General features: G+C 43.8%; 1 protein-coding gene across 3 annotated transcripts in view; it reads left to right on the top strand.

Annotated features, from left to right (window-relative positions):
- The window catches only part of ZNF638 (zinc finger protein 638), a 118511-nt gene that overhangs the window by 37084 nt on the left and 66231 nt on the right, over positions 1-15196 (top strand). For 2 of the 3 annotated variants that reach the window (XM_090035147.1, XM_090035145.1), the window contains exon 2: positions 13365-14973. In XM_090035147.1, coding sequence (XP_089891273.1) covers positions 13365-14973 — 1609 coding nt within the window. Of the gene's footprint in view, positions 1-827; positions 982-13364; positions 14974-15196 lie in introns of those variants that run through there. The other variant, XM_090035148.1, reaches the window with a different exon arrangement.

The raw sequence follows: 15196 nt of genomic DNA, 5'->3' as shown, positions 1-15196 counted from the left end.
TGGGCCTGCTCTCAAACATCATATATATCAATATGTAGAGACAGATGTACATGCATATACAGACAAGGTCTTTGGCTAAACCTGTTATTTTTTATTAAACCAAGTCAAATAATTGGAAAACTTCTTTGCAAGCTTTTTGGTACAAGCTTTTGGGTCCAGCCTTCATCAGGCTGCCGAAGTGTCTGCCAATGGGCTGTGCTCCTCCTGGATGGGGCGGTAAACATCTAGAGGCCAGTACGTATGCAAGAAAGCCAGTCTGCATTTCTACATGTGTATATATATTTCTCTGTATGTGGGTATGTATATATGCATTAGTGTTTGTGCGCACATGCATGCATTCAAGTGTACATGCATACATTTGGGTGCACATGCATACATTCAGATGTCAAGAGTGACATGCTGCCAGGTTTCATGCAGCAGCATGCCTCATCTATCAAAAATTGGGGACAGTCTGGCCTAGTGAGAAAAACCAGCAAGAGAAAGAACTGGAAAGCAGCTCTGAGCCACACACTGCACCAACCCACTCAACCTAGCCAGACACCTACTGCACACTCCACCCAGCTCCTCTGCTTTTATAGCTTGGGAGTATCCCAGCATACTCTGCGAACAGACCGGGGGGGGGGGTAACATCACTGGCGCCTGCGCACTCACAAACCTATCAGCGCGCATGCGTACAGAGAGGGAGGCTGGGCTGTAGGCGGTGAGCGCGTGCGAATGTTGCAGGCGGCAATGAGCAGGCGCATGCGCATCTTACGCTTCCCATTCCCAGCCGTTTCACTAAACCCAACTGCGCAAGCGCACGGGGGGAAGCTTTCGCTGTTTTGCGTCTTCCTCCGTTGTGTGCTTGCGCATGCGCGGTGACTAGCCGCCATTGCCGGAGCAGGGCTGCGCGCAGGCGGGGGGGAAAGCGGCGGAGCGTGAGGCCGCGGCGGTGCCGGGCCAGGCCGGGGGGGTGAACCGGCTCCGCGGCGCCCTCCGGAGGTAGGGGACTTGCGCGGGGCCGGCGCAGGGCGGAGGAGTGGCGGCGTCCTCCCCCTCCTCGCGGGGCTTCCCCGCTCCCCAAGGGGCTGCGGTGGCCGAGGGGACGCGCAAGATGGCGGCGAGAGGGGGCGGGGCTAACCTTTCCTCGCCCCGCCCCTCGGGGGCTGCCACGTGCCCTTCCCCACCTGCCCTGGCTCACCCTGCAGGTGCTACTGCCATCATTAGGCGTCGCAGCCCTATCTGGGGGTCTCCAGCCCACCCCCCTGCTTTATGTAGGTGTGATGCACCCCATCATCCTGGTGTCCGACTGCCCTGGACTGCTGCGTGGGGGCATCACGTCTGATCTGTGACTTAATAACGGTTTGAACTAGTGGCACAGGTGTTGTGAGGGGCACGCTGCAGATCGGGGAGATGACAGGCAGTGTGGCAGAGGATGGCGCGAAGTGGAGCAACATACTGAACTGCAGGGAGGAGGAGGAAGAGCGGGGCAGGGAACAGGAGGCAGAGGGAAAGGTCTGGAGGTGGTGCTTGAGGGTCCGGAGCTAATTGGGGATGTGCACAGCAAAAACCTTTAAAGAGCTTAACCTATTGCCAAAGTATGGACTGGGCTTCCAAGGGAGGTGGTGCTTTCCCCTACCTTGGAGGTGTTCAAAAGGAGAGCAGGCAAGCACTTGGCTGGGGTTACTTGACGCCAGGGATCTTTCCTGCCCACAGCAGGGGCTGAACTCAATCTAATAGGTCTCTTCTTACCCTAGAAATCTCTGAAACCTTGCTTTGCCTGTGTGCTTTTCTTGGTTATTTCCCCAAAGGTTTATGTTTTCTGGATGGTAAGCCTGCTGATATGTTGCTTTGCAGCAAAATTGTACCCTACAGTTAGTAAAGAAAAGGAGACGTAATTGTTTCAATTATTTTGATGTTCCTAGCATCTAAGAGCCCCTGTCGAGCCGCATCATGCTAGATGCGGCACAAGCGTAGAACAGAATGAGGCCGTCCCTGATGCTCTTAAGTAAAACGCACAAACAGATTAACAAGGGGATAGGAGGAAATAATGAGATGGTGTTACCATATTTACTTGCATACAAGACGGTCCCCCTGGATAATAATAATCTGGATACATTCAAGAAATGCCTGAGTGCTTACCTTGCTGGGATCACGTTGCTCCAGCTGACTCTTCTTGGGCAGAGGGCTGGACCTGATGATCTTATGAGGTCCCTTCCAGCCTTAACATTTATGAAATCTTTGAAATAACTTTATTCTACATACAAAAATGTATAAACTCACTATAATTTTCTATGTATGGGGTCTGATTATTGGAGGAGGATCTTAAATAAATCCACCCCCACTTCTGCAGGTGGTGGTGGAGAGGTGATGAGGGGCAGGTGGTAAGGCTGGCAGCTTACCCCCTGCTGTCTGTCCTAGCCCCCCCACACACACTTATCCCCCCACCTCCAGCAGCCTGCTACAACCAGGCTGGGCTGGAACAGCAGTGCCAGCTCCTTGCCACTGCTCTAAGATTGGGTTGGAGCCATGCTCCTTGACCCAGGCTGCAGTAGGGACACTGAGTGCGTTGGCCTGGAGCAAAGATAAGGAGTTTGACGGGGTGGAGGGGAGTAGTGGTATGGGAGTTGTGGAGGAGGAGTGGTGGGGAGTGTAGAGGCAATGGAGTGGGAGGCAGGCTTCAGCCTCAGTCCAACCCCTGGTTGGGGCTAGAGTGCCAGAGCAGCAGGAGCTGCCTGACCACCCTCCACCCCATGCTCAGCCCTAAGGCAAGGGGCTCCCCCCCCCATGTCAAATGCGGGGTGTGGGGGGAACCTCATCTCCTAATCAAGTAAATGCAGTAGTCAGTGTTCTGTGCAGCCTGTTTAACATAAGTTAATCTGGTTCTGACGTCTTACTTTTTGTGTTAGCAAGAAATTCATCTTTCACTTTCTTACTAGGTGGCGATTTATTTTTCTTGACATTTATGCTGCGTTTAGATAGGAATTAAAATGTGATTAAATGCACAAAAGCAGCATTTCAAACTGTTTTCTTTATTTAAGACTACCTTAAATGTGCTGAATACAGATTTTTTATTTAATTTATAGATGCATTAAACAAATTGCTCTTTGTAATTAATTGTATGGGTTTTTTCTGGGTGTGATTGTCAAGATTTAAAAAGTTAAGAGATCTCATTCTCACACCTTATTGTCTTCATAGATTGGAAGTGGGGAAGAAAGTGTCCTGCTCCCATTTAGTTTCTCAGCTCTGAATGAACTTATAATTGATATGAATGTGTTGAATAAACTGATATTAAAACAAATACTCTTTGCAGCTGTAGAAAGAGTTATTGCCATCAAACTGGTTTGTGACAGCAGAGTCAAACTTGGCTTTTGCTACTTAATCAATAATTTCTACCAAGTCAGCTGTTGGACTTTTCTTAAAGCTTCAATACAGGCATTATAGCATTTGAATATTTTTATTATGTGTACATTTTTTTAATAGATTATAATGTTAATCACTTTTCAAAACATAAATAAAAATCTCCTGTAAGTGTATTTCAAGAGTTATAGCCACCCTGTTTCAGAAGGGAAGAGAAGTATGCAGTCAAAGTTATGTATTCAGTTTTGGGCTTGGCCTCCTTTTTTGGCATTTAGTCTTCTAATGATTCAAATTTAACATCTTGGATTGAAAATCTGTTGTGGGACCATGAAGGGATGACTGTATTTGTATCACTGTGCCAGCAAATTAAAATATTTATCTGCCAAATGTTGTAGTCTTGTATTTTTTTTTTTTTTGTTATGCAAAGGGAAAGTATCAGTGTTGCCATTGCCTCTTCTTCTTCCCACTTACTCTGTGCATAGATAAACTGCAGAAAGAATGGTTTACAAGATTGGGGCCCTCTAAGTGGATCTAAAGGGGAGGAAATAAAAGGCTAACAAATGTCTTAAAGGTATTTCAAAGCTTTTTGCCTTTTACTACTTACTGATAAATTATTTTACACAGGTTTAACAAAATTAGAGAGAAGAACTTCAGCAACAATTGAAACAGAACCTCTTCAAAAGATTTTGAATAAGAAATATTACTAAGTATGTACAAGGCTGTTTGCATTTCAGAAAGAGCAAGAAAGCTTTCTAAAAAGCACAAGTAATTTAGGATGGGATTCTTGTCTATTAATAAAAACTAGTATCAATATGAATAGTGATCATTATTCATACTAATTATATTATGCAATGCTGTGATATTGATAATTAACATTAGCTGATATTAATTAAGCATCTATTAATAATAGACACTTCATTTCTTAGCTGCTGGCTGTTTGCAGTTTTGAACCTTAAGTTTATGTATTTAAATAGATACATGGCTTAATCTTTTGACTTATTTTAATTTCAAAGTGCACTTTTCAAATGCACTTCCAGTTAAAAGCATTTGTTTTGAGCTCCAATGTTAGGAAATACCCCTCTTTTGCAATCTTCTTAATATTGTAATTGTTTAATATTTTTTTCAGATTGGGAGTTTGACATCACTTAATCACTTGAATCTTTTCCTGGAATGTTGGCCCCCTTTTGTAATAAATAATTCTTGAAACATAAGTAGTGCCTTCCCTACCTAAAGAGTGATAAGGATCTTATTTAGTTTTTCTAACAATTTTTCGTCTTGGTGGGAAGCATCTGTGGGGAAACGCGAAAGCAGAAGTACAAGTGGCATCTGGGGTTTAGCATTCAGTGTACTGGTGGCTGGTCCTACGCTTCCCTTAGAGGAGCATTTTGCCTCTGGTACATTTTCAGGAATGTATGTATCAAACGTCAATTCATTTGTCGCTTCATTTTTCACAACTTATTAAATTCTCTCATAACCACAAAGTTGTTCGTGTTCTTTGCTTGCTTCCAGACATGTCTTTTTTTACTTCATTTGCGGGCTGTTATAATTGTATAGTCTTTGTATAATACTGAATTTGATGATCATTTCTATTGCAGTCAACTTGTTTATGCCGAAAGATTTATTACTGAAGTGTGGGTCCTAAGTGATAGGACCTGTATATCAATTCTTTTATCTTCCTATAATGGACCAGTAGGCATGAATATTGTTGGTCCCTACTAAGGGGAGAAGACTCTAGGTTAGCTGTAGAGTTTGTTGCATGCTTCATGGCTAGATTAGTTCAGCTTTAAGTGTCAAGTTCAGGCAGTAGACTAAGGCACTGCAAAAACAGTTGGATTTTGGCTTGTTTTCTGCTCAGTTGATAGAATCTCAGATTCTTAATCTTGAGAGTCTAAGGTCCAAGTTGCTGTTCAGGAAGGAGGGGGGGCTGCAAGGGCTGCAAGGTGGTGGCATCCCCCCAGTTTACATCCCCTACTAACTAACACCCCTGTGCTACTGTCTTGTGGCTGAATGCCTGTGAACAGCTTTATTTTTACATGACACTTAATATTATGTTCTCTGCCCTATTTATGGGTTTTGATCTTCTGGAGCTCTGTTCCATGACTAGATGTCTCTGTTCTTTATTGTTACTCGCTGAATATTTTTTCATTGTTTTTTACTTTAGTTTCAACAGTCAAATTAGTGTCCTTTTATTGTTCTCTTGCCTCTACACAGATGGTGAAATTACAAAGAGCAAATAAGACCTCTCACCCCCCCCCCCCAGTAAACCTTTTCTATTTAAAAACCTCTCTCCCTTATGTAGTGAAAATTAAAATTGAGGTCTAAATATAGTTGTCTAGCAGTCCACTGAGCTGGGTGTGACTTTCTTTTCCACTAATTCAAATACAGGCTGTAATTGCATTTTGTATTTTTTGTGTTTTAAAGAAATTCTTCTCTGAGTACAAATAACTTATATTACAGTTGGCATATTGCTGTTTCCTCCTCCAAATCTTCTAATTCTGCAAATGGAGGAATGACTTTGCATAATAATTGGAACAGGTTAAGAAATGATTTTGGGGTGAGTACTGCTCACCACGTATAACCTGCCACTTAAGTTGTTTTGGATCCTAAAGTGTTTTTATGGATCCGTGCATAAGTCATAACCCTTGTTACTGAAACACAGCAGTACATGAGGTAGAACATGGCAGCTGTTCAACAGATAAAGAAATGGAGAAAGTTGTAGGGTCAGTTTGAAACTAGAGGAATTTTGGGTAAGCAGAACACTATGCTCCAGTTGCTACAAGGTGGAAGAGCTATTTGGGTTTGGGCAACAATTCAAATGTACTACGTTAGGGTGGGTAAAGTCTGGCCTGTGGGCTGGATTGGGCCTGCAGCAGACTCCATGTCTCAGCAGGCCTTGCCTGCTTCGCTCCAGTTTGCTTCCCTCGAGACCCCAGGAGTGGCGGGCCATGGTGGGGTCAGTGTCCCCACGGAGACCAGCCCCAGCAGTGCTGGCAGGGCCCATGGCTGGGTGAGGAACTGCTCTGGGGCTGGGATCTTGCAGCAGGACAGAGCCGGGGTGGAGCCAGGGCAAAGCTAAGATCTGCTCGCACTCCCTGGGCGTCTGCCTGGACGCATGCAGGCAGCAGATTGTGGCTTTGCCCCAGCTCTGGCCCATGCTGTCACCACCACAAGAACCCGTCCCCGACGTGGCTCGCCATCCAGCTGCATGCCCTACCAGCAGCACTGGGGCCAGTCTCCATGGCACCCCTGGTCCTGCACTGTCCATGGAAACTGGCCACAGTGTGGGCAGGGGCTGCCGGGAAATGGAGTCCAGCCACCGGCCAGATCTGCCGTTTTGCCCCCCTCTATACTACATGTTTACAGAGCTGTGAGACATAAAACTTTTTCTTTGACCAGCTAGCTTTATTTTTAGGTTTGTTGTAAAATTTATGGTCGCCACAGCTCTTTTCCACAATGTGGTAGCGACCATTATGGCTCATTGAAAATGTCTTCTCTCATGCCTCCAGTGTTGCTTTATTAAGCATCATATCCAGGCATTTTCAGTAGATGGGGCACAGTAGTAAGGTATCTTGCTCTGGCTACAGAGGCATGAGCTTGTGTGTTGCTTAATATCGGTGCTGATGGCCAACTACCATTTATCGTTTGGTCCAGGCCAGTGGTTTTCAACTTTTTTCATTTGTGGACCCCTTTGGAAATTTCAAATGGAGGTGCGGACCTCTTTGAATGGTGAGTGTGGGTGTTCACCTGCTTTTGAATTATCATAGTCATCTTTAGCAAATCCCTTATAGTCTGCAGACCCCCAGAGGTCTGTGGACCACAGGCTGTAAACCACTGGTCTAGGTAGCCAAAAGTAGACAGATGGTGCTACTCACATCATTTCCTTGTGCAAGTGGCTACAGAAACTGGAATGCCTTAACCACACTAGCCATGGGCTAGTAGATTTGTGCATGTCTTCAACATTTTATTTATAGGGATGGATTGGTGTCACAATTTTTTTTCCAAGGATAGTGCCTCAGGAAAGACCCATTTCTCAGGGTGAGTCTTTTGTCTGTGTGAAGTGATTCAGGTCTTCAAAATAAAGATGGGAGCAATAAACCTTTAGTCCTTTGCCTGTTTTTTTTTTTTTATGGGTAACTCTGTACAGAATGTAGAGTTTGAAGCTTTCAGTTTTGGCTTCTCTGCAGGCAACTTCCCATCAGAATGGCACAGTTTGAGGTTGCAAATTCAGACCTTTTACTCCAAAATTCAGATAATCAGGGCAGGGAGAATTTTCATTTTCAGTTTGCAGGAAGTTGGGTTTTGCCTTCTCATTAGAAACTCCTCACAAGCCCTGGGATATAATTACTAGTACCTATCATTCTGACTGCTGCTGCTTGTACAGAAGGAGAGCTTTTTTTTCCTCTGTTCATAGACCATGGATTTAAGGGGAGTCAGGGAAAGCAGGAGGATACAAGCCTGGTAATTACAGTGGTTCCATTCTTGCTGAAAAATCATGCGGTTGTGTCAAAAAATTGGACAAAAGATGTTTTTGGAACCATAGCAAAGTAGGGTTGGAAGGGACCTCTTGAGGTCGTCCAGCGCCTTGATCAGGGTAGACTCATTTCTGAGTAAGCTATCCCATTAGTTTTGGCTCTGAGAACCTAAAACATGGAATGGGAGCAGGGAGAGTTACTGACATCTGCCTTAAAACTCGACAAGCTGAAAGCTCAAGCTTCTCTTTAGGGTCCTTCAAGTGCTAGGTTGCATGAGCCTCCCTTTGAAGAGAGCCCACTGGCACACTGTTGGGTATGGCTGCCCCAGACTTGCTTTCTTGGCTGCTGGTTCTTCATCCATCTTGGGGAATGTGCCCCCAGCTAGGAAAAGGCTGCTGTTCACCAGCAATATAATTGGGAAAGATTTTTTTTTTTTGGCTAGATCCCAGTTTGGTTTGAAATGTTGTCTGTTGCTTTAGTTGCCTGAGGGCAGGGAGGATTCATACAGAGAGTGCAGCATCAATCAGCTGCATCAGTAGTGACATGAAGAATTGCAATCTGCTGCCAGTGTCCATCCAGTTATGAGCTAGGTAAAATTTTCTCACGTGGTCTTCCATATTGTAGAAATAGTTTATAATGAGCCTGGTTATTGGCACTTTGAGCCAAGGGACAGATGGAGAATACATCAATTGGGTTTTCTCTTGTATTCTAAACTCTTGGTTTCAAGGCCTATCTTCTTGAGAAACTTCTTGAGTATACCATCCCATCTATGGGACTTTCATCTCAAATGCTCTTCCTTCTTTTTACTTATAATTAAGCCTCCACAATGAGATTGGTTTACACTTTAAAACATGCACATTAAAACTATCCCTGCATTAAAAAACTTAGGCTAGAAGACAAAAAAACTAAGAAATTGTTTGCAGAAAATGGAGACGACCAAGTTCATTTTAATTCTTCCATTTGTATCTAGGAAGTGTCTCTTGGAGCTGCTAAATCTTTCAGATGGCCGTCTTTGCCATGTCTTTGTGAAAGACCTAATATCGCTAGATTTATTAGCTCTTTGTGATGTCTTTGATTTATATGTTCCTGTTTGTCTGGCTGTTAAGATGTAGTGTGCCAGTGAGGGAATCTTTAAGCAGAGATGCCAGCAATACGTTCAGGAAGTAAAATAGTGATTTCTGCCACTTCTGAGCCTGGGCTCTTATTAGAACCTGATGAGAGAACTAGGGCTGTCAATTAATTGCAGTTAATGTGCACAATTAATGCAAGAGCCAGTTAACGCATTAATTTTAACATGGTTTTGGATCTTCCACCCAGGCGGCCTTGTCCTGTTGCTGTCGTACTGCCTCCAAATGCAGGCTCCAAGCCGCTGCACGGGGAGCGGGGTGGTGCATCCATACACAACCCCCATCCAGGGCCCTGAGTAGCTGGGCTGGCAGGGCTGGGCGTTTGGGAAAGGCATCATTGCCTGGCATCCTTGGGCTCCATGGCTTGGGCTTGAGCCAGGTCAGGACCATCTGGGAGCTGTGGCATGAGCCACCTCTGGGCCTGCAGGTCCCTGGGCATCCCTGGTGTGAGCCCCTCGGAGCGGCGGCGATGGTGGCCATGCGCCCCCGTGGAGGTAGCTGCTGCCAGCAGGCAGGGACAGGATTTGCCCTGAGCCGCCGCCTGCAGCATGCTGCACACCTGGCCTCAGCCTAATGCTGGGCAGAGCCGCTGCTCTTCTCTTCCTACTGCCCAGGCTCTTGCTGGGACCCTGCAGGTCTGGCACCTCTGTGCAGGTCCTGGCAGGAGCCTGGGTGGCATGGGGAGGTGAGTGTCAGTTCTGCCTGGCACTGTAGCAGTGGTGCTGGGCTGGGGGCTGCAGGAGCAGGCTTAATGGGAATTGTGCCCTTGCCTGGTGGCAGCAGCTGCCCCAGTGGGGGTGCGGGATGCCATTGGTGCCACTCCCCAGGGGCCTGGACTGGGGATGCATGAGGGACCTGTGGGCCCAGAGGCGGCTCATGCTGGAGGTCCCAGGTGGTCCCAACCTGCCCTGAGCCTGAGGTGTGGAGCCCAAGGGTGCCAGGCAGCCCTTCGGGCAGCTTCAGTAGGAAGGCAGGGGGGAGCACTCCCACCCACAGCCCCCGCCCCCGGGGGCCAGTCAGTTGTTTTCCTGAGTTGCATTACTATTGGAGACTAAGCATCACCTTTGCTAGGTAATTCTTGTTGCTGTAGCATGGTGTTAAATTGGTTAACCAAGACGTATTGAAAGTTGCTGATTTGCACGTCTTCTGTTTCTTCTGGGTCAGGTCAGTTCTGATGCACTTCTGGGTTGTTTGTTTTGTGGGTTTTTTTGTGGGGGGATGGTGGCAGTACTGGTGGATGCAGTGGCATCCTACTTTCAGGTTTTTTTAAATCTTTAAAAAAAATAATGGATCTATTTCTAGCAGATTTTGAATAGATTGTTTGTATATCTATGAGCTACAGCTGGGAAAATCTCCAGCTAACCATATTTAAGCTTAGGCAATTGCTTTGTGGGGGAATGATGTCATTTTTTGTCACTTCTGGTTGATGATTGGGTTGGTATCAGCATTTGGAGAAATAAAATTAGCACAGTATAAATGGGCTCTTTCAAAGAAGCTTTATTTTTCTCTAACCAAAGTAATAGTAATGAATCGGGAGCTTTGAGCTAAAGGGCTATGGAAGAATGAATTATTCCAGAATGGTAGTATGTAATAGGTTGAAATAAGTTAGGATAAATACGGTGAGGTCTTCTTATGCAGTAAGCCAAGTATACCCAACATGGGATTGCTGTAGTGCTGGGTTTGAAAGTTGTATTCAGACATGCATCTTATTTTGAACATCTAATACTGCATAAAATACATTTTTTAAAAGCTTAATAATGAAAAGCAACACCCGTCAAATATTGTAGAGTAAGCTGTTCATTTCAGTGCATCTTGCTGTGAACAGGGTGCCTAGACCTGATTTTTGAAAGAAAGTAAAGCTTTCTGTTTCCATCCACCAAAACATATGTGCAGCCAATCTTGTAATTTTGCTATGTTTTGGAGGAAGTATTCCTCCCTCATCCTTGTGATGCTTCACTTCCATCCTGAAGCAGCCTTTTTCTAGTCGGTTTACTCCTCTTTATGACCAGCAATAGCTGATTCTTTGTACCTTCAGGCTTATCCACTCCTCTCCAATGAACGATGTATAGTCTTTGATTTACAAAAGGGTAAACTGAGGCAAAAAGAAGATAAGTGACTTGATGGAGTTTCTGAAAGAAGTCGTCAGTACAACTGGAACTGAAGCTCAGGAGTCCGTGATCTGTATCTTGTGGTGTAAACTGTAGAAAATGTTGCCTCCGTAGTCTTGGATTCTTTCCTGGACTGGGGTCTTTGGAAAACGAAAGTGAGATGACTTTTGTGTAGAAGTATGTGAAAAACCTATGGATCAGCTCTAAGGCAGCCTTTGACAACATTTCTGCCACGAGCTGCTGCCTTTGTTGTCTCTGTCTTAAATGGTTCCAGTTACATTTTCAAGTTAACACCATGTGGGTTTCTTACTTGGTGCCAAGATTTTTTGGGGAATAGAAACCCAGCAAATATCAAAAAACAAGTGTTTGCATAATAATTGACTTTAAAATGTTATAAAATCAACATGGACTAGTGTACAGTACCATCCAAATATAGCTTTTTAAAGTTGTAGTGGGAGGAGAGAGATTTGGATAGGCATTTTTATGAAAAATGTACTTTGTAGGGAAACCTGCCCCAATGTGATGACAAGGGTGTGGCTGAATCTTAACATTTGGGGAGCTAATATTTTTCTGAGACTGTTTTCAACAGACTGGTTTAAGTATGAGCTCAGTATTGAAATATAATCATTCCAAATGAAAATTAATATAGCTTGTTAATATAACATATTTATCTAAAATATGAAAATTAATCATTCATTCTTTTTGATCTTAAAGAAATCAAGCTGTTTGCCTCCCTTGCATAAGTGGCATCAAAACTACTAAAAAATAAAAGCACCATTCCATTAGCTGCCTTCCCCCACTTGCAACTTTAGCTTGCTCAAACACATGCTGATTTGAGCTGAAGTTTCCTATGGAACTAAAGCAACTGAGCATTTACTTTTTAAGGCATGAAAGAGAGGTACCTCTACTTGCTAGAAAAAATGTTTTTGGTTTCCATAAATCACTCAGAATACTTTTGAACTTCAAACCTACTGTGGCTTTATTTTGGTGAAACAAGTGCTTTCCAGTTGTTAATGAAATATAGCTTGCAAAGTTACAAAGGGCAGGCCATGTTTCAGAAGTATTTTCAATGCAAGTCCTCTGCAAGAAATCTCTAGCAAGGCTTGCTGAAACTTAAAATGCTGCAGGAAAAATGAAACAGCAGAGCAGCTTATTTTAGGGTGCTGAACTCCAATCTGGCTTTTTTTACAAAACAGTAGTTGATGTTCTTGTAAATAAATGCAGGTCGAAAGACCTCCAGAAAGTGTTGACTTCACCATCAAGACCAGGCAAATGGAATTGTAAGCGTACTTTTTTTTTTTTTTTTTTTTTTTATATCTGGGCAACATTTGACCTTAATCTGCCCTCATTTAAAATTTCATTTCAAGTGTTGTGGAGTTTGCTTGTTTGTCTATTGAATAAAAACCTGAATACTGTAAAAACAAAACTTTTCACTGTCATGCTCATTTCTTTTACTCCAATCGTAAACCACTTCAATTTGAGATGACTCAGGCAACCTTTATCTGTGCTGGAACATAGTCAGTACAATGCCTTGACTGTAGTTACTAAAAAACAGATATTTTCTAACCATGGAATACAAATAGCCACTTGTTACACCATTTAAATATTTTGATTTTCATAGCTTGGTTCTGGGAATAGTTATGTTGGTACTCCTTCTGAAAACCCATGTAGCTTCTTCCAAATAAGAGCATTTTGACTTCATAGATTACTAGATTCCATGTCTTACAAAATGATTTAACATCTAACTTGTGGGACATATTTCTGATCCTTACATAAGCAAAGTCCTCTTTTTATAATTCATGCTCTTTCCTGTAGCTTTGGAATTAAATTGTTTTCTTAACAGAAAAAAAATTGGACTTCACATTTGTGTTATGGGGAAAAAAAAAACTTCCAGCGACTTGAAATAATTAAATTAAAGAATATATATCTATCTATCGATAGATGAATAGATATATCCTTGAAGAGTAAGAATTCAGCTTTTAGAAGATGCTCTTGAGAAGAGAGTAAGTACATCAGTTGGATATCCTTCTGTCTCATCTATGATCCTGATAATCTTGTATCTGGTAAAGTACTCTTAAATAAGATTTGTCCAAGCTAGGAGTGGGGCAGATCTTATAAAATTTAAATATAATACAGACTTTTTTTTTATGATGGGAAATAATACAGACAAACAAACAAACAAACAAAAACAACTGCTTTATGGATCTCTCCTTTTTTTTTTTTAATGTTTTTTGCTCACTGGCTGTAGAATCCACTGCATAGAGTGGTTTAAAAGTTAAAAAAAAAAAAAAATCTAATATTTGTCTTTTAACTTTCAGCTTTGTGTTGTTCTTGGAAAGTTTCGCACCACTTGTGAATTCCTTGAACCTTGGCATTGCAAGCCCATTTCTGTTGGGCCCTCCTCCTTTACAGCTTGCTCAAATTAAGACGCAGTTGGCTCTTCAGCAGTTGACTTCAGTTGCCTCGAGCAATTCTGCACCACCTTATGCTTTGCTAAATCAGGCGTTCCTGAAAATCGCCATGTTTGGTCCTAGAGGAACGTTACCTCCTAGGCCAAGAGGACTTAATCCATCTGGCACAAACCGTCCAGGAGCGTATAGGGGAGGTGGAGTAGGAGGCCTTCAGAGAGAGCCTGCACCTGGAACGCCTCGTGGGATTTCACAAAGATACGGAGGACAGGAAGGTTTACAACACCCAGCGGCACAAAGAACAAATGTTCAGGTAACTCATCATAGAACTGATCCAAGGCAAGTCAAGGAGAACACAAATTTGCAGGAAGAGCAAAAGGAAAAAGTTCGTGCATCCCGTTGGGATAACAGCCCGCACTCAAGTGGAACCACTAGTCAAAAGCAGGCTGGTTCGTCCCAGATGACAGCGCAGAATACAAATGTACAGAGCCGTTACACAACAGAAAGTGCCTCGAGTATTTTAGCAAGTTTTGGATTATCTAATGAAGATTTGGAGGAGCTCAGCCGTTATCCAGATGATCAGTTAACACCTGAAAATATGCCACTAATTTTGAGAGATATACGAATGCGGAAAATGGGTCGCCAGTTACCCAACGTACATTCTCAGAGCAGAGGGAAAGAGCCAGGTGGTGGTACGAGTGGTTCAGCTATTAAGAGCAAAGTGATTGATTATGGGCATGCAAGCAAGTACGAGTACACTGAAGATCCTCTTGAAGTGCGTACGTACAATCCTGAAGTCCCGACTGAAGAAAGCCGGAAAGAATTTCAGCCACAGCAAGTTGGTGTTCCTCCATCCAACGTTGCACGTAATCCAATGTTTCCCGTTGAAGATGTAATGAAGCAGATTGGTTTCCAGAGCGATTCATCAAGCACTCAGTCGTATTTTTCAGCTGAGAATACAAGCAAGATTCCAGGGTTATCTGTGACGTCAGGGCTCTCAATGCCAAAATCTATGGCCCAGCAGGTGATGCCACCTATGATGCCCCCCGTGGCCCAGCAGGTGATGCCACCTATGATGCCACGGATGCCCCAGTCGGTGATGCCACCTATGATGCCACCTGGGATGCCACCGATGACCCAGTCAGTGGGTCTGCCTACTGTCCAATCCTCTATGGCCCAGCCTGTGATGCCGCCTGTAACCCAGCCACACTTTTCAGCTGATCTTCTTGCATCTGTAAGCCAGCATGAAAGAATTCAGCATGAACCTGGAATAAATCAGTCTAATGCACAGAGCGGCCCAGTTGCAGGTCAGAAGAGCTTCCAGTCGCAAACTGAAGGCCCTATTCAGTCGCCTTTTGGGGTTGTGAAAGCATCTTGGCTGCCAGTATTTTCACAAGCTGATGCACAGAAAATAAAGAGACTGCCGACTCCGTCTATGATGAATGACTACTACGCTACATCTCCAAGAATATTTCCACATATGTGTTCTCTGTGTAACATAGAATGCACTCATATGAAGGTGAGCGTTTCTTTTCAAAGATTACTGCATAAGTTTTTACCCAACATATGGTTGCATCTTTGCTGCACTCCGTTCTATATGCTGATTTGTTGTGCATTTGATGAACTGTAGAAACATATACGTGCTGTATGGGTCCTAATCTTTTAAAACTAGTAATACTGGCAAACACTGGTAACTGTCACTGGCCAATCTGTGTGTTGCTTAAGTGAATATCTAGTTCAAA

The sequence above is a fragment of the Crocodylus siamensis genome, chromosome 2, assembly GCF_052110815.1.
Source record: "Crocodylus siamensis isolate JL-2025a chromosome 2, ASM5211081v1, whole genome shotgun sequence".
NCBI classification, from domain to species: Eukaryota; Metazoa; Chordata; order Crocodylia; family Crocodylidae; genus Crocodylus; species Crocodylus siamensis.
Note: the sequence above shows the minus strand (reverse complement) of the source record. Positions and strands in the feature narration are given on the sequence as shown.